Source organism: Lonchura striata, chromosome 34 (assembly GCF_046129695.1).
Source record: "Lonchura striata isolate bLonStr1 chromosome 34, bLonStr1.mat, whole genome shotgun sequence".
NCBI classification, from domain to species: domain Eukaryota; kingdom Metazoa; phylum Chordata; class Aves; order Passeriformes; family Estrildidae; genus Lonchura; species Lonchura striata.
In genome coordinates this window covers 1669877-1689033 of record NC_134636.1, presented here as the reverse complement: position 1 = coordinate 1689033, position 19157 = coordinate 1669877, and the positions used below count along the sequence as shown (strand labels likewise).

General features: G+C 51.7%; 1 protein-coding gene across 1 annotated transcript in view; it reads right to left on the bottom strand.

The window, feature by feature from the left end:
* Positions 1-769: 769 nt before the first annotated feature.
* PFAS (phosphoribosylformylglycinamidine synthase) overlaps positions 770-19157 on the bottom strand; it is a 69857-nt gene continuing 51469 nt past the window's right edge. The window contains exons 22-29 of the mRNA XM_077789509.1: positions 18876-19001; positions 17915-18060; positions 15346-15556; positions 14229-14320; positions 10435-10549; positions 6726-6866; positions 3732-3890; positions 770-1138 (exon numbers count right to left, since the gene is read on the bottom strand). Of these exons, the coding sequence (XP_077645635.1) occupies positions 795-1138; positions 3732-3890; positions 6726-6866; positions 10435-10549; positions 14229-14320; positions 15346-15556; positions 17915-18060; positions 18876-19001 (1334 nt within the window). The 3' untranslated portion in view covers positions 770-794. The remainder of the gene's footprint in view (positions 1139-3731; positions 3891-6725; positions 6867-10434; positions 10550-14228; positions 14321-15345; positions 15557-17914; positions 18061-18875; positions 19002-19157) is intronic.

Here is a 19157-nt window from a genome sequence, read left to right as displayed (position 1 = left end):
TTGGTCACTCAATGGTCAGTGTCACAGACGGGGTGTCCAAGGCGTGGTCAGCCAGGTGGTCAGTTGGTCGCTCATTGGTCAGTGTCACAGACGGGGTGTCCATGGGGTGGTCAGTTGGTCACTCAATGGTCAGTGTCACAGACGGGGTGTCCATGGGGTGGTCAGTTGGTCACTCAATGGTCAGTGTCACAGACGGGGTGTCCATGGGGTGGTCAGTTGGTCACTCAATGGTCAGTGTCACAGACGGGGTGTCCATGGGGTGGTCAGTTGGTCACTCAATGGTCAGTGTCACAGACGGGGTGTCCATGGGGTGGTCAGTTGGTCACTCAATGGTCAGTGTCACAGACAGGGTGTCCATGGGGTGGTCAGTTGGTCACTCAGAGGTCACTCCCAGTAACTCAGTGGTCACTCATTGGTCAGTGTCACAGATGGGGTGTCCATGGGGTGGTCAGTTGGTCACTCAATGGTCAGTGTCACAGACAGGGTGTCCATGGGGTGGTCAGTTGGTCACTCATTGGTCAGTGTCACAGACGGGGTGTCCATGGGGTGGTCAGTTGGTCACTCATTGGTCAGTGTCACAGACGGGGTGTCCATGGGGTGGTCAGTTGGTCACTCATTGGTCAGTGTCACAGACGGGGTGTCCATGGGGTGGTCAGTTGGTCACTCAATGGTCAGTGTCACAGACGGGGTGTCCATGGGGTGGTCAGTTGGTCACTCATTGGTCAGTGTCACAGACGGGGTGTCCATGGGGTGGTCAGCCAGGCGGTCCATCGGTCCCTCGCGGTCCCTCGCGGTCACTCGGCGGCCGCCGTCGCCCCGTCCTCGCCGTGGGGCCAGCGCAGGCACCACTGGCGGGCGTTGCGGAACATGCGCAGCCACGGCCCGTGGCCGGCGCTGCCCGCGGCGCCGCGGCCGGCCCAGGGGCTCTGCCAGGCGCGCACGGCGCGCTCGGGGTGCGGCATGGCGGCCAGGTGGCGGCCGCAGGGCGAGCAGAGCGCGGCCACGCCGCCGCCCGAGCCGCTGGGGTTCAGCGGGTAGCGCTCGGTGGGCGCGCCGCCGTCGTCGGCGTAGCGCAGCGGCGCCAGCCCGGCCCGCACGCAGCGCTCGCGCGCCGACGGCGGCCGGAACTCGAAACGGCCTGCGGGGGGGAGAGACCGCGGTTAGGGACCGGTTAAACCAGTTATAAACCAGTTATAAACCAGTTACACCAGTTATAAACCAGTTAGAGACCAGTTACACCTGTTAGAGACTGGTTATAAACTGGTTACACTGGTTAGACTGGTTATAAACCAGTTCTAGAGCACGCAGCGCTCGCGCGCCGACGGCGGCCGGAACTCGAAACGGCCTGCGGGGCGGAGAGACCAGTTACACCAGTTATAAACCAGTTAGAGACCGGTTAAACCAGTTATAAACCAGTTACACCAGTTATAAACCAGTTAGAGACCAGTTACACCTGTTAGAGACTGGTTATAAACTGGTTACACTGATTAGACTGGTTATAAACCAGTTCTAGAGCATGCAGCGCTCGCGCGCCGACGGCGGCCGGAACTCGAAACGGCCTGCGGGGGGGAGAGACCGCGGTTAGGGACCGGTTAAACCAGTTATAAACCAGTTATAAACCAGTTACACCAGTTAGAGACCGGTTAGAGACCGGTGAGACCAGTTACAGACCAGTTAGAGACGGGTTAAACCAGTTTGGGACCAGTTAAACCAGTTAGACCAGTTAGAGACCAGTTAGAGACCAGTTAGAGACTGGTTAGAGACTGTTTAGAGACCAGTTAAACCACTTAGAAACCAGTTAAACCAGTTAGAGACCAGTTAGAGACTGGTAAAATCAGTTATAAACCACTTAGACCAGTTAGAGACAGGTTAGAGAGCAGTTAAACCAGTTAGAAACTGGTTAGAGATGGCTTAAGCCAGTTAAACCAGTGAGAGACCAGTTAGAAACCAGTTAAACCGGTAAGAGACCAGTTAAACCGGTTAGAGACCAGTTAAACCAGTTAGAAACCAGTTAAACCAGATAGAGACCAGTTAAACTGGTTAGAAACCAGTTAAACCAGATAGAGACCAGTTAAACTGGTTAGAGACCAGTTAAACCGGTTAGAGACAGTTAAACCAGTTAGAAACCAGTTAAACCAGATAGAGACCAGTTAAACTGGTTAGAACCTAGTTAAACCAGTTAGAGACCAGTTAAACCAGTTAGAGACAGTTAAACCAGTTAGACCGCTTAGAGACCAGTTAAACCAGTTAGAGACCAGTTAAACCAGTTACAGACCAGTTAAACCAGTTAGAAACCAGTTAAACCGGTTAGAGACAGTTAAACCGGTTAGAGACAGTTAAACCGGTTAGAGACAGTTAAACCGGTTAGACCGGTTAGAGACCAGTTCCAGCCCAGTTCCACCAGTTAAACCAGTGACACACCAGGGACACCGGTGAGAGCCCAGCGCTCCCAGGATAACCAGTTAACCAGGATAACCGGTTAACCAGTACAAACCAGTATAACCAGGGTAACCAGTTAACCAGTGTAACCAGGATAACAGTCTAACCAGTTAACCAGTTAACAAGGATAACCAGTATAGCCAGTCTAACTGGTTAACAGGTTAACCAGCTAACCAGGGGACTAGTTACCCTCGCCGTGCACCACCCAGACGCCCAGGCGCCCCCTCCATGCCCCAGTCTGACCAGTATACCCATTAACCAGTATAACCAGTATAACCAGTATAACCAGTATAACCAGTATAGCCAGTATAACCAGTATAACCAGTATAACCGGTTAACCGGCTAACCAGCTAACCAGGGGACTAGTTACCCTCGCCGTGCGCCACCCAGATGCCCAGGTGCCCCCTCCATGCCCCAGTCTGACCAGTATAACCATTAACCAGTATAACCAGTATAACCAGTATAACCAGTATAACAGGTTAACCGGCTAACCAGCTAATCAGGGGACTAGTTACCCTCGCCGTGCGCCACCCAGACGCCCAGGCGCCCCCTCCATGCCCCAGTCTGACCAGTATAACCAGTATAACCAGTATAGCCAGTCTAACCAGTATAACCAGTATAGCCAGTATAGCCAGTATAGCCAGTCTAACCAGTATAACCAGTATAGCCAGTATAGCCAGTCTAACCAGTATAGCCAGTATAGCCAGTATAACCAGTATAACCAGTATAACCAGTATAGCCAGTATAACCAGTATAACCAGTATAGCCAGTATAGCCAGTATAGCCAGTATAACCAGTATAACAGGTTAACCAGCTAACCAGTTAACCAGCTAACCAGGGGACTAGTTACCCTCGCCGTGCGCCACCCAGACGCCCAGGCGCGCCCTCCATGCCCCAGTCTGACCAGTATAACCATTAACCAGTATAACCAGTATAACCAGTATAACCAGTATAACAGGCTAACCGGTTAACCAGCTAATCAGGGGACTAGTTACCCTCGCCGTGCGCCACCCAGACGCCCAGGCGCCCCCTCCATGCCCCAGTCTGACCAGTATAACCATTAACCAGTATAACCAGTATAGCCAGTATAACAAGTTAACTGGTTAACCGGTTAACCAGCTAACCAGGGGACTAGTTACCCTCGCCATGCGCCACCCAGACGCCCAGGCGCCCCCTCCATGCCCCAGTCTGACCAGTATACCCATTAACCAGTATAACCAGTATAACCAGTATAACCAGTATAACAGGCTAACCGGTTAACCAGCTAACCAGCTAACCAGGGGACTAGTTACCCTCGCCGTGCGCCACCCAGACGCCCAGGCGCGCGCCCTCCATGCCGCGCAGCAGCAGCGCCGGGCCCGGCTCCACGCGGACGCAGACGAAGCGCGACTCGAAGCGCCCGGACGCGTTCCGCTCCAGCGCCACCCGCGGCGCCGCGCCGGGGACGTCACCTGCCACCGGGGGGACACCGGGTCACCAAAGTGTCACCGGGGGTCACCAAGGGTCACCAAGGGTCACCGGGGGTGGGGACACCGAGGGGACACCGAGGGGACAGCCCCGGGACGGGAACCCAAAGGGAAAGCCCAAAGGGACAAAGCTGGGGACACCACTGGGGATGTTCTGGAGATGCCACCACCCCCAGCAGGACCATGGGGCTGTCACCCGCCGGGGAATGTCACCAAGGGTCACCAAAGTGTCACCAGGGCTTGGGGACATCGAGGGGACACCAAGGGGGCAGCCCCAGGACAGGAACCCCAAAGGGAAACTCCAAAGGGACAAAGTTGGGGACACCTGTGGGGACACCACTGGGGACACCACTGGAGCAGCGGGGACATGGTCTGGGACATGGGAATGTCACCAAAGTGTCACCAAAATGTCACCAAGGGTCACCAGGGGGTGGCATCAAGGGGACATCGAGGGGACACCTTGGGGACAGCCCCAGGACAGGAACCCCAAAGGGACAACGTTGGGGACACCCCTGGGGACACTTGTGGGGATGTTCTGGAGATGTCACCACCCCCAGCAGGACCATGGGGCTGTCACCTGACAGGGAATGTCACCAAGGGTCACCAAGGGTCACCAGGGGTCACCTCAGTGTCACCAGGGCTTGGGGACATCAAGGGGACATCAAGGGGGCAGCCCCAGGACAGGAACCCCAAAGGGACAATGTTGGGGACATCTCTGGGGACACCCCTGGGGACACTTTTGGAGAAGCAGGGACATGGCCTGGGACATGGGAATGTCACCAGTGTCACCAAGGGTCACCAGGGGTCTCCAAGTGTCACCACAGTGTCACCAGTGCTTGGGGACATCAAGGAGACATTGAGGGGACACCTTGGGGACAGGAACCCCAAAGGGACAAAGTCGGGGACACCACTGGGGACACTTGTGGGGATGTTCTGGAGATGCCACCACCCCCAGCAGGACCATGGGGCTGTCACCCGCCGGGGAATGTCACCAAGGGTCACCAAGGGTCACCAGGGCTTGGGGACATCAAGGGGACACCAAGGGGGCAACCCCAGGACAGGAACCCCAAAGGGAAACTCCAAAGGGACAAAGTTGGGGACACCACTGGGGACACCCCTGGAGCAGCAGGGACATGGCCTGGGACATGGGAATGTCACCAAAGTGTCACCAAAGTGTCACCAAAGTGTCACCAAGGGTCACCAGGGGGTGGCATCAAAGGGCCATCGAGGGGACAGCGAGGGGACAGGCCCAGGACAGGAACCCCAAAGGGACAAAGTTGGGGACACCCCTGAGGACACTTGTGGAGCAGCAGGGACATGGCCTGGGACATGGGAATGTCACCAGAGAGTCACCAAAGTGTCACCAAGGGTCACCAAAGTGTCACCAGGGGTTGGGGACATCAAGGGGACAGCCCCAGGACAGGAACCCCAAAGGGACAAAGTCGGGGACACCCCTGGGGACAACTCATGTGGCACGGGGGTGACACGGGTGACACTGAGGTGACACTGGGTGACACTGGGTGACACTGGGATGACACTGGGTGACACGGGTGACACGGGTGACACAGGGGTGACACGGGGAGGTGACATGGGTGACACTGGGGTGACACAGGTGACACAGGTGACACTGGGTGACACGGGTGACACGGGTGACACTGGGTGACACTGGGTGACACAGGTAACACTGGGTGACACTGGGTGACACCGGGAGGTGACACGGGTGACACTGGGTGACACTGGGTGACACTGGGTGACACTGGGTGACACGGGTGACACTGGGTGACACTGGGTGACACTGGGTGACACTGGGTGACACGGGTGACACTGGGTGACATGGGTGACACTGGGTGACACTCACCGGGTGCTGTCCCCACCCAGCCCAGCAGCGCCATCAGCTGGCAGCCGTTGCACACGCCCAGGCTGAAGGTGTGTGGGTGACACTGGGTGACACTGGGTGACACGGGTGACACTGGGTGACACTGGGTGACACTGGGTGACACCGGTGACACTGGGTGACACTGGGTGACACTGGTGACACTGGGTGACACGGGTGACACTGGGTGACACTGGGTGACACTGGGTGACACCGGTGACACTGGGTGACACTGGGTGACACTGGTGACACTGGGTGACACGGGTGACACTGGGTGACACTGGGTGACACTGGGTGACACTGGGTGACACCGGTGACACTGGGTGACACTGGGTGACACTGGGTGACACAGGTAACACTGGGTGACACTGGGTGACACTCACCGGGTGCTGTCCCCACCCAGCCCAGCAGCGCCATCAGCTGGCAGCCGTTGCACACGCCCAGGCTGAAGGTGTGTGGGTGACACTGGGTGACACTGGGTGACACTGGGTGACACTCACCGGGTGCTGTCCCCACCCAGCCCAGCAGCGCCATCAGCTGGCAGCCGTTGCACACGCCCAGGCTGAAGGTGTGTGGGTGACACTGGGTGACACTGGGTGACACGGGTGACACTCACCGGGTGCTGTCCCCACCCAGCCCAGCAGCGCCATCAGCTGGCAGCCGTTGCACACGCCCAGGCTGAAGGTGTGTGGGTGACACTGGGTGACACTGGGTGACACTGGGTGACACTGGGTGACACTGGGTGACACAGGTGACACTCACCGGGTGCTGTCCCCACCCAGCCCAGCAGCGCCATCAGCTGGCAGCCGTTGCACACGCCCAGGCTGAAGGTGTGCGGGTGACACTGGGTGACACGGGTGACACTGGGTGACACTGGGTGACACTGGGTGACACTGGGTGACACTGGGTGACACAGGTAACACTGGGTGACACTGGGTGACACTCACCGGGTGCTGTCCCCACCCAGCCCAGCAGCGCCATCAGCTGGCAGCCGTTGCACACGCCCAGGCTGAAGGTGTCCGGGCGCTGCCGGAAGCGCCGCAGCCGCTCCCGGGGCCCGGCCTGGAACAGCAGCGAGGCCGCCCAGCCTGCAATTAATTAATGGTGTTAATTATGTTAATTAATGCCCGGGGCCCGGCCTGGAACAGCAGCGAGGCCGCCCAGCCTGCAATTAATTAATGGTGTTAATTATGTTAATTAATGCCCGGGGCCCGGCCTGGAACAGCAGCGAGGCCGCCCAGCCTGCAATTAATTAATGACGTTAATTATGTTAATTAATGCCCGGGGCCCGGCCTGGAACAGCAGCGAGGCCGCCCAGCCTGCAATTAATTAATGGTGTTAATTATGTTAATTAACCCGGCCTGGAACAGCAGCGAGGCCGCCCAGCCTGCAATTAATTAATGGTGTTAATTACATTAATTAACCCGGCCTGGAACAGCAGCGAGGCCGCCCAGCCTGCAATTAATTAATGGTGTTAATTACGTTAATTAATGCCCGGGGCCCGGCCTGGAACAGCAGCGAGGCCGCCCAGCCTGCAATTAATTAATGGTGTTAATTACATTAATTAACCCGGCCTGGAACAGCAGCGAGGCCGCCCAGCCTGCAATTAATTAATGGTGTTAATTACGTTAATTAATGCCCGGGGCCCGGCCTGGAACAGCAGCGAGGCCGCCCAGCCTGCAATTAATTAATGGTGTTAATTATGTTAATTAATGCCCGGGGCCCGGCCTGGAACAGCAGCGAGGCCGCCCAGCCTGCAATTAATTAATGGTGTTAATTATGTTAATTAATGCCCGGGGCCCGGCCTGGAACAGCAGCGAGGCCGCCCAGCCTGTAATTAATTAATGGTGTTAATTATGTTAATTAATGCCCGGGGCCCGGCCTGGAACAGCAGCGAGGCCGCCCAGCCTGCAATTAATTAATGATGTTAATTATGTTAATTAATGCCCGGGGCCCGGCCTGGAACAGCAGCGAGGCCGCCCAGCCTGCAATTAATTAATTATGTTAATTAAATTAATGAGGGAATGAAATGAAAGTGAAGGGGATGAATGGATGGGATGGAATGGAATAATAAAATGAAATAAAATGAAATAAAATGAAATAAAATAAAATAATGAAATACAAATAAAATAAAATGAAATAAAATAATCAAATGAAATAAAATTATAATAAAATAAAATAAAATAAAATAGTAAAATGAAATGAAATGAAATGAAATGAAATGAAATTAAAACAAAGAAAATAAAAGAATAAAATAAAATAAAGCAAAATTATAATAAAGTAAAATAAAATAAAAACTAAAAAAATGGAATTAAATTTTAAAAATAAAATTAAATTAAATAAAAATAAAATAAAACGAAATAATAGAATTATATGCAATGCAATGCTATGCAATAAAATAAAATACAATAAATAATAAAAAAAATACAATAAATAATAAAAAAAATAAAGTAAAATGAAATGAAATGAAATTAAATTAAATTAAATAATTAAAGAAATTAAATAAAATAAATGAAATTAAATGAAATTAAATGAATTTAAATAAATGAAATGAAATGAAATGAAATGAAATGAAATGAAATAAAATAAAATAAAATAAAATAAAATACAATAAAATAAAATAACATAAAATATATGGGGGATTGGGGCTAAAAATGGGGAATTTGGGGAACAAAATAAAAATGGAGAAATTGGGGAATAAAGGAAAAGAAAATGGGAAATTTGGGGGAAAATGGGGAATTTGGGTAAAAAATTTGGAATATTGGTAATAAAATAAACTAAAAAGGGGAAATTGGGAAAATTGGGGGAAATGGGGAATTTTGGTAAAAAAATGGGAAATTTGGTGGGAATAACATGAAATCTATTTGGAATAAAATAAAATAAAAATGGAAATTGGGGGAATTTGGGGGAAATGGGAAATTTGGGGATAAATTGGTTTTTTTGGGGGGGATTTTCAGCAAATTTTCCCCATTTTTGGGGAATTTGGGATTTTGGGATTTCGGGTTTTTTTGGGCGAATTTTTTGGGATTTCTTTGGGATTTTTGTGGAAATTTTGGGGGGTTTTTGTTGAGTTTTTTTGGTAATTTTGGGATTTTTGTAGAATTTTGGGGGATTTCCCCCATTTCAGTGGAATTTGGGATTTTGGGATAATTGAGGTTTTTGGGAGTCATTTTTGGGCTTTTTTGGGGATTTTTGTAGATTTTTTGGGCATTTTCCCCCTTGGGATTTTGGGAATTTTTTGGGGGAATTTTTAGGGATTTTTTGGTGGAATTTTTAGGGATTTTTGGGATATTTTCAGGATTTTTCTGGGGATTTTAGTGGATTTTTTTTTTTTTGTGTGGATTTTTTCGGGATTTTCCCCCCATTTTTGTGGAATTTGGGATTTTAAGATTTTTTGGGGTTTTTTGTGGGATTTTTTGGGATTTTTTTTTGTGGATTTCTTGGGGGATTTTTTTCCCTATTTTTTGTGGATTTTTTTGGAATTTTGTGGGGATTTTTTGGTTTTTTTGGGGGGGGATTTTTGTGGATTTTTTGAGGATTTTTCCCCCATTTTTGTGGAATTTGGGATTTTAGAATTTGGGGGTTTTCGTGGAATTTTTGGGGATTTTTTGAGGGATTTTTTTGGGGATTTTGTGAATTTTTTGGGATTTTTGTGGATTTTTTTGGGGATTTCTCCCCGTTTCTGTGGGATTTGGGATTTTTGGGTTTTGGGGTTTTTTGGGGCCATTTTTGGGGTTTTTCGCCGACTTTTTTGGGATTTTTGTTGAGACTTTTGGGAGATTTATGGGATTTTTGGGGCATTTTTTGGGGTTTTTTTTGTTCAGTTCTTGGAGATTTTTGGGGGATTTTTTGGGGTTTTTTGTTGAATTTTGGAGATTTTGGGGGCATGTTTTGGGATTTTTGTGGATTTTTTGGGGTTTTCTCCCCATTCTTCTGGAATTTGGGATTTGGGGATTTTGGGCTGATTTTGGGGCTCTTTTTGGGGTGGTTTTGGCATGTTTTTGGGCTCTTTTTGGGGGTGTTTTTGGGTGGTTTTGGGGATATTTTTGGGCTGGTTTTGGGGGTTTTTTGGGTGTGTTTTGGGCTGTTTTTGGGGTGGTTTTGGGCTGTTTTTGGGCTGTTTTTGGGTGTGTTTTGGGGGGTGTTTTTGGGCTGGTTTTGGGGGTGTTTTTGGGCTGGTTTTGGGGTGTTTTGGGGATATTTTGGGGATATTTTGGGGGCTGTTTTTGGGATATTTTGGGGTTGTTTTTGGGGATATTTTTGGGCTGTTTGGGGGATATTTTGGGGCTGGTTTTGGGCAGTTTTTGGGTGTTTTTGGGGATATTTTTGGGGTTGTTTTTGGGATATTTTTGGGCTGTTTTGGGGGATATTTTGGGGCTGGTTTTGGGCAGTTTTTGGGTGTTTTTGGGGATATTTTTGGGGTTGTTTTTGGGATATTTTTGGGCTGTTTTGGGGGATATTTTGGGGCAGTTTTTGGGCAGTTTTTGGGGGTGTTTTTGGGATATTTTTGGGCTGTTTTGGGGGATATTTTGGGGCTGGTTTTGGGCAGTTTTTGGGCAGTTTTTGGCTGTTTTTGGGCTGTTTTTGGGTGTTTTTGGGCAGTTTTTGGGCTGTTTTTTGGGCTGTTTTTGGCTGTTTTTGGGCTGTCTCTCTCACCTTTGGCCGAGCCCAGCACGTCGCCGTAGCTGAAGCCGCCGACGAAAACCAAACCGCGGAACCCGTCCAGGGAGGCGCCGTCGGAGCAGAGATCCTGCGTGGTCACGTCCCACACCTGGGCCCAAAAACCCGATCAGAGCCCAGAATTCCCAAAAAACCCGGATCAGAGCCCCAAAATTCCCAAAATTCCCAAAAAAACCCGGATCAGAGCCCAGAATTCCCAAAAATCCCGGATCAGAGCCCCAAAATTCCCAAAAAACCCGGATCAGAGCCCAAAATTCCCAAAAAAACCCAAAAAAACCCGGATCAGAGCCCCAAAATTCCCAAAAAACCCGGATCAGAGCCCAAAATTCCCAAAATTCCCAAAAAAACCCCAATCAGAGCCCAAAATTCCCAAAATTCCCAAAAAAACCCGGATCAGAGCCCCAAAATTCCCAAAAAACCCGGATCAGAGCCCAAAATTCCCAAAATTCCCAAAAAACCCGGATCAGAGCCCAAAATTCCCAAAAAAACCCAAAAAAACCCGGATCAGAGCCCCAAAATTCCCAAAAAACCCGGATCAGAGCCCCAAAATTCCCAAAAAATGCAAAAACCCGGATCAGAGCCCCAAAATTCCCAAAATTCCCAAAAAAACCTGGATCAGAGCCCCAAAATTCCCCAAAATCCCGGATCAGAGCCCCAAAAATCCCAAAATTCCCAAAAAAACCCGGATCAGAGCCCCAAAATTCCCAAAAAACCCAAAAAACCCCAAAATCCCAAAAATACCCGGATCAGAGCCCCAAAATTCCCAAAAATCCCAAAAAAACCCGGATCAGAGCCCCAAAAATCCCCAAATCCCCAAAAACCCCAAAAATCCCACCCAAAACACCCAAAACTGGGAGTGAGCAAAAGAAAATTCCCCAAAAATCCCCAAAAACCTCAAAAAAACCCAAAAACCCCAAAAGGAAGAGACCCCAAAAATCCCAAAAATATCCCAAAATTCCAACCCCAAACTCCTCAAAACGGGAGTGAGGCCAAAGAAACCCCAAAAATCCTAAAAAAGTCCCAAAAACCCCGAAAATTCCAAATAAAAAAAACCAAAATGGGAGCGAGCCCAAAAAAAACCCCAAAATTCCCAAAAAATCCCAAAAAAATCCCAAAAATACCACAAAAAAATCCCCAAAAATCCCAGGAATTCCCAAAAAAAAACCCCCAAAAACCCCCCAAAAAAATCCCAAAAAAATTCCCCCAAAAAATCCCAAAAATCCCAAAATAACCCCCAAAATTCCCCAAAAAAACCCAAAATCCAAAAAAATCCCCCAAAAAATCCCAAAATAGCCCCCAAAAAATCCAAAAAAATCCCCCAAAAATCCCCAAAAAATCTCCTAAAATTCCCCAAAATATCCCAAAAAATTCCCCCAAAAAATCCCAAAATTCCCCAAAAAAAATCCCCAAGAAATCCCAAAAATTCCCCAAAAATACCCCCAAAAAATTCCTAAAATATCCCAAAATATCCCAAAACCTCCCCAAAATATCCCCCAAAAAAATCCCAAAAATCCCCAAAATCCCCAAAATTCCCCAAAATTCCCCAAAATTCCCCAAAAAGTCCCAAAACCTTTTGGGCTCCCGGGAGTTTTGGGGTGTCCCGGCCGCTTTTGGGTCACTTTGGGCTTTTTTGGGTCATTTTGGGCAGTTTTGGGGTCCCCAGGTGGTTTTGGGCCATTTTTGGGGTTTTTGGGGTGTTTTGGGCTGTTTTGGGCTGTTTTTGGGGTTTTTTTGGGGGTATTTCGGGGTATTTCGGGGTGTTTTGGGGTTTTTTGGGGTATTTCGGGGTGTTTTGGGGTGTTTTGGGGTTTTTTTTGGGGTATTTTGGGGTGTTTTGGGCTGTTTTGGCTGTTTTTGGGGTTTTTTTGGGGTATTTCGGGGTGTTTTGGCTGGTTTTGGGGTTTTATGGGGGTATTTTGGGGTGTTTTGGCTATTTTTGGGGTGTTTTGGGCTGGTTTTTTGCCTTTTTTTGGGCTGGTTTTTGATGGGTTTGGGGGTTTTGGCTCTTTTGGCTGTTTTTGGCTATTTTGGGCTGGTTTTGGCTGTTTTGGCTGTTTTGGCTATTTTGGGCTGGTTTTGGCTGGTTTTGGCTATTTTGGGCTGGTTTTGGCTGTTTTTGGCTATTTTGGGCTGGTTTTGGCTGGTTTTGGCTATTTTGGGCTGGTTTTGGCTATTTTGGGCTGGTTTTGGCTGGTTTTGGCTGGTTTTGGCTGGTTTTGGCTGGTTTTGGCTATTTTGGGCTGGTTTTGGCTGTTTTTGGCTGGTTTTGGGCTATTTTGGCTGGTTTTGGCTATTTTGGCTGGTTTTGGTTGGTTTGGGGCTGGTTTTGGGGGTTTTGGGGTATTTCAGGGTGTTTTTGGCCATTTTTGGGGTGTTTTGGGGCTGTTTTTGGGGTATTTTGGGGTATTTTGGGGTGTTTTTGGCGGGTTTTGGGGTATTTTGGGGTGGTTTTGGCGGGTTTTGGGGTATTTTGGGGTGGTTTTGGCGGGTTTTGGGGGGTTTTTGGGGTGTTTTGGCTGTTTTGGGAGTATTCTGGGCTGGTTTTGGTCATTTTTGGCAGTTTTTGGGATATTTCAGGGTGTTTTTGGCTGTTTTTGGGGTGTTTTTTGGGGTTTTGAGGGTATTTCTGGCTGTTTTGGGGTATTTCGGGCTGCTTTTGGCCGTTTTGGGGGTTTTTGGGGTATTTTGGGCTGGTTTGGGGTGTTTTTGGGGTTTTTTGGGGTATTTTGGGCTGTTTTTGGCCGGTTTTGGGGGTTTTTGGGGTATTTGGGGCTGGTTTTGCCATTTTTGGGGTATTTGGGGCTGGTTTTGGCCGTTTTTGGGGGTTTTTGGGGTATTTGGGGCTGTTTTTGGCCGTTTTGGGGGGCTTTTGGGATATTTTGGGGTGGTTTTGGGGTATTTCTGGCTGGTTTTGGGGTATTTCGGGCTGTTTTGGGCCGTTCTTGGGGTATTTCAGGGTGTTTTTGGGGTATTTGGGGCTGTTTTGGGCCATTTTTGGGTTATTTGGGGCTGTTTTGGGGGGTATTTTGGGCCGGTTTTGGGGGGTTTTGGGGTATTTGGGGCTGGTTTTGGCCGTTTTGGGGTATTTGGGGCCGTTTTGGGGGGTTTTTGGCCGTTTTGGGGTATTTGGGGCTGTTTTTGGGGGTTTTTGGGGTATTTGGGGCCGTTTTTGGGTTATTTGGGGCTGTTTTGGGGTATTTGGGGTATTTGGGGCTGTTTTTGGCCGTTTTGGGGTATTTGGGGCTGTTTTGGAGGTTTTTGGGGTATTTGGGGCTGTTTTTGGCCGTTTTTGGGTTATTTGGGGCTGTTTTGGGGGGTATTTGGGGCTGTTTTGGGGGTTTTTGGGGTATTTGGGGCCGTTTTTGGGTTATTTGGGGCTGTTTTGGGGTATTTGGGGCCGTTTTTGGGGGTTTTTGGGGGTTTTTGGGGTATTTGGGGCTGGTTTTGGCCGTTTTGGGCCGTTTTGGGGTATTTGGGGCCGTTTTTGGGGGTTTTTGGGGTATTTGGGGCTGGTTTTGGCCGTTTTTGGGGTATTTCGGGCTGTTTTGGGCCGTTTTGGGGGGTTTTTGGCGTATTTGGGGCTGGTTTTGGCCGTTTTTGGGGTATTTCGGGCTGGTTTTGGCTGTTTATGGGGTATTTGGGGCTGTTTTGGGGGGTTTTTGGGGTTTTTGGGGTATTTGGGGCCGTTTTTGGCCGTTTTTGGGTTATTTGGGGCTGTTTTTGGGGTATTTGGGGCCGTTTTTGGGGGTTTTTGGGGGTCCTGGAGTCACCTGGAAGCCGGCCATGGCGAAGGCGGCCGCCATCTCGCGGTCGCCGTTGCTGCCCTCCTCGCGGAGCACGGCCACGCGCGGCCCCGGCGCCTCTGCGGGACCCGACCGTCGGCACCGGCGCCCCGAACCCCGGCAGCGCCCCGAAATCCCGCAGAGGGACAGACAGACGGACAGCAAAGAACGACGGGAAAATCCCCGAAATCCCGCAGAGGGACAGACAGCCGGACAGCAAAGAACGACGGGAAAATCCCGAAAATCCCCGGAAATCCCCGAAAATCCCCCAGTGTCCCCAATCCCCCCAATGTCCCCAATGTCCCCAAAATGTCCCCGATGTCTCCAACATCCCCAAAATTTCCTCAATGTCCCCCAATGTCCCCAAAATCCCCAAACCCCCAATGTCCCCCCAAAATGTCCCCAATGTCCCCAAATCCCCAATGTCCCCAATGTCCCCAATGTCCCCAATGTCCCCAATGTCCCCAAATCCCAAAATGTCCCCAATGTCCCCAAATCCCCCAGTCTCCCCAACGTCCCTAATGTCCCCAATGTCCCCAAAATGTCCCCAATGTGCCCAAATGTCCCAAACACCCCCAGTGTCCCCAAAACCCCCAATGCCACCAATGCCCCCAATCGTCCAAATGTCCCCAATGTCCCCAATGTCCCCAATGTCCCCAATGTCCCCAATGTCCCCAATGTCCCCAATGTCCCCAAATGTCCCCAAATCCCCAATGTCTCCGATGTGGCCAAATGTCCCCAACACCCGCAATGTCCCCAAAATCCCCAATGCCACCAATCCCCCCAATCGTCCAAATGTCCCCAATGTCCCCAAATCCCAAAATGTCCCCAATGTCTCCAACATCCCCAGTGTCCCCAATGTCCCCAATCCCCAAAATGCCCCCAATGTCCCCAGTGCCCCCAACCCCCAATGTCCCCAATCCCCCCAATGTCCCCAATCCCCAATGTCCCCAATGTCCCCAATCCCCAATGTCCCCAATGTCCCCATTGATGTCCCCAATGTCCCCAGTGCCCCCAACCCCCAATGTCCCCAATCCCCAATGTCCCCACTGTCCCCATTGATGTCCCCACTGTCCCCTCTGTCCCCGTGTCCCCATGTCCCCACCCACGCTCCGCGCCACCGGGTCCACGTAGTCGGGGTCGAAGGTGACGCGGAACTCGGGTCCCCAGCGCGTGGCCAGGTCCTGCTCCTCCTGCTCCACGCAGGCCGGCGCCGCCTGCAGCCGCTCCAGCTGGAAACTCGTCTGCTCCCAGAGCGCCCGCAGCTCCCCCACCGGCTCGGCCAGCACCTCCTGGCCACCCACCGCCACCGTCACCTGCGGGGACCGCGGGCATGCTGGGGACACCGGGGACACCGAGGACCTCGGGGACGTTGGGGACGTTGAAGGACATGGAGAAGTTTGAAGGACATAGAGAACTTCAAAGCACATGGAGAACTTTGGGGATGTTGAGGACATTGAAGGACATGGAGAAGTTTGAAGGACATGGAGAAGTTTGAAGGACATGGAGAACTTTGGGGATGTTGAGGACATGGAGAACATTGAGGGGCATGGAGAACATTGAGGGGCATGGAGAACATTGAGGACATTAGGGACATTGAGGGGACATTGGGGACATGGAGAACGTTGAGGGACATGGAGAACTTTGAGGGGCATGGAGAACATTGAGGGACATGGAGAACATTGAGAACATTGGGGACATTGAGGGGACATTTGGGACATGGAGAACGTTGAGGGACATGGAGAACTTAGGGGATGTTGAGGACATTGAAGGACATGGAGAAGTTTGAAGGACATGGAGAACTTTAGAGATGTTGAGGACATGGAGAACATTGAGGGACATGGAGAACATTGAGAACATTGGGGACATTGAGGGGACATTGGGGACATGGAGAACATTGAGGGACATGGAGAACATTGAGGACATTGGGGACATTGAGGGGACATTGGGGACATGGAGAACATTGAGGGGCATGGAGAACATTGGGGACATTGGGGACATTGAAGGACATGGAGAACTTTGGAGATGTTGAGGACATGGAGAACATTGAGGGACATGGAGAACATTGAGGACATTGGGGACATTGAGGGGACATTGGGGACATGGAGAACATTGAGGGGCATGGAGAACATTGAGGGACATGGAGAACATTGGGGACATTGGGGACATTGAAGGACATGGAGAACTTTGGAGATGTTGAGGACATGGAGAAGGACATGGAGAAGTTTGAAGGACATGGAGAACTTTAGAGATGTTGAAAACATGGAGAACATTGAGGGGCATGGAGAACATTGAGGACATTAGGGACATTGAGGGGACATTGGGGACATGGAGAACATTGAGGGACATGGAGAACTTTGGGGACGTTGAGGACATTGAAGGACATGGAGAAGTTTGAAGGACATGGAGAACTTTGGGGATGGTGGGGACATTGAAGGACATGGAGAAGTTTGAAGGACATGGAGAACTTTGAAGGACATGGAGAACTTTAGAGATGTTGAAAACATGGAGAACATTGAGGGGCATGGAGGACATTGAGGACATTAGGGACATTGAGGGGACATTGGGGACATGGAGAACTTTGAGGGACATGGAGAACTTTGAGGACGTTGGGGACATTGAAGGACATGGAGAAGTTTGGAGATGTTGAGGACATGGAGAACATTGAGGACATTGGGGACATTGAGGGGACATTGGGGACATGGAGAACATTGAGGGACATGGAGAACTTTGGGGACGTTGGGGACATTGAAGGACATGGAGAAGTTTGAAGGGCATGAAGAACATTGAGGACATGGAGAACATTGGGGATATTTGGGACATTGAGGACATTTGGGGACACTGAGGACACTGGGGACATTGAGGACATTGAGAAACGGGACATTGGAATGGTGGCACTGGGGTTTGGGGACACTGGGGACATGGAGAACATTGAAGGGCATGGAGAATACTGGGAACATGGGGGACATTGAGGGACATTGAGGACATTGGGGACATTTGGGACATGGAGGACATTGGGATGTTGAGGGCAATGGGGACACTGGAGACATTTGGGACACGGAGGACATTGGGGACACTGCAACGGTGACACCGGGGTTTGGTGGCACCAGGAAATGGTGACATTGAGGACATGGAGAACATTGGGGACATCGAGGACGTTGGGGACACTGAGGGGACACTGAGGGATGGGGACACGATGACATGAGGGGACAGGGGGACAGCAACGCCACAAAGCCACCACCGCCCACCCTGGGGGACAGAGCCACCTGCTGTCCCCACCCCCCAATGTCCCCAGTCCCCCCAGTCCCCCCAGTGTCCCCAATGTCCCCAATGTCCCCAATGTCCCCAATCCCCCCAATGTCCCCACTGTCCCCAATGTCCCCACTGTCCCCACTGTCCCCAATGTCCCCACTGTCCCCAATGTCCCCAATGTCCCCAATGTCCCCATTGATGTCCCCAATGTCCCCAATGTCCCCAATGTCCCAAATCCCCCCAATGTCCCCAATGTCCCCAATGTCCCCAATCCCCCCAATCCCCCCAATGTCCCCATTGATGTCCCCAATGTCCCCAATGTCCCCAATGTCCCCAATGTCCCCAATGTCCCCAATCCCCCCAATCCCCCCAATGTCCCCATTGATGTCCCCACTGTCCCCGCTGTCCCCGCCGTCCCTCACCATGGCGCGGGGGCCGTAGGGGCCGCTGTGGCCGATGGGGACACAGGTGACACCGGCGTCCTGGTAGCGGCGGCACACGGGGACAGCGGCCGCCGGTGGCACCTCCAGCAGCAGCCCCGGCTCCTCGGCAAAGAGCAGCGCCAGCGCTGGGGACACAGGGGACACTGAGGGGACACTGGGGACACTGGGGGGATTGGGGACATTGGGGGGATTGGGGACAGTGGGGGGATTGGGGACAGTGGGGACATTGGGGACACTGAGGGGACACTGGGGACACTGGGGGGATTGGGGACACTGGGGACACTGGGGGGATTGGGGACACTGGGGGGATTGGGGACACTGGGGACATTGGGGACACTGAGGGGACACTGGGGACACAGGGGACACTGAGGGGACACTGGGGACACAGGGGACACTGGGGACATTGGGGACATTGGGGACAGTGGGGGACAGTGGGGGACATTGGGGGACATTGGGGACATTGGGGACATTTGGGGACATTGGGGGGACATTGGGGACATTGGGGACACTGGGGGGACTGGGGGGACTGGGGGGATTGGGGACATTGGGGACATTTGGGGACATTGGGGACATTGGGGACATTGAGGGGGTTGGGGACATTGGGGACATTGGGGACATTGGGGACAGTGAGGGGACACTGGGGGGACTGGGGGGACTGGGGGGATTGGGGACATTGGGGATGTTGGAGACATGGGGACATTGGGGGCATTGGGGACATTGGGGGGATTGGGGACATTGGGGACATTGGGGACAGCGGGTTTGGGGACATTTGGGACACTGGGGACCCCAAGGAAGGTTTGGGGACACCGAGGCTTGGGGACACTGGGGACACTGGGGACACTGGAGACCCCGGGCTTGGGGACACTGGGGACACTGAGGTTTCGGGACACCGGGGACATTTTGGGGACATTTGGGGACACCGGGCTTCGGGGCCACCTACGGGTGACGCCGGGCGGCGGCGCGGGGACGCCGACGGTGACGCCGCAGTTCCCGGCGAAGGCCATCTCCAGCACGCAGCCCAGCAGGCCCCCGTCGCTGACGTCGTGTCCCGCCAGCAGCGCCCGCTCTGGGGACACGGGGACACCGCGTCACCCGCGGCCACCCGGGCCACCCCAGGGCCGCCTGATGTCACCCAGAGTCACCTAATGCCACCCAAGGGTCATCTGATGCCACCCAAGGGTCACCTAATGCCACCCAAGGGTCAAATAATGTCATCATGAGT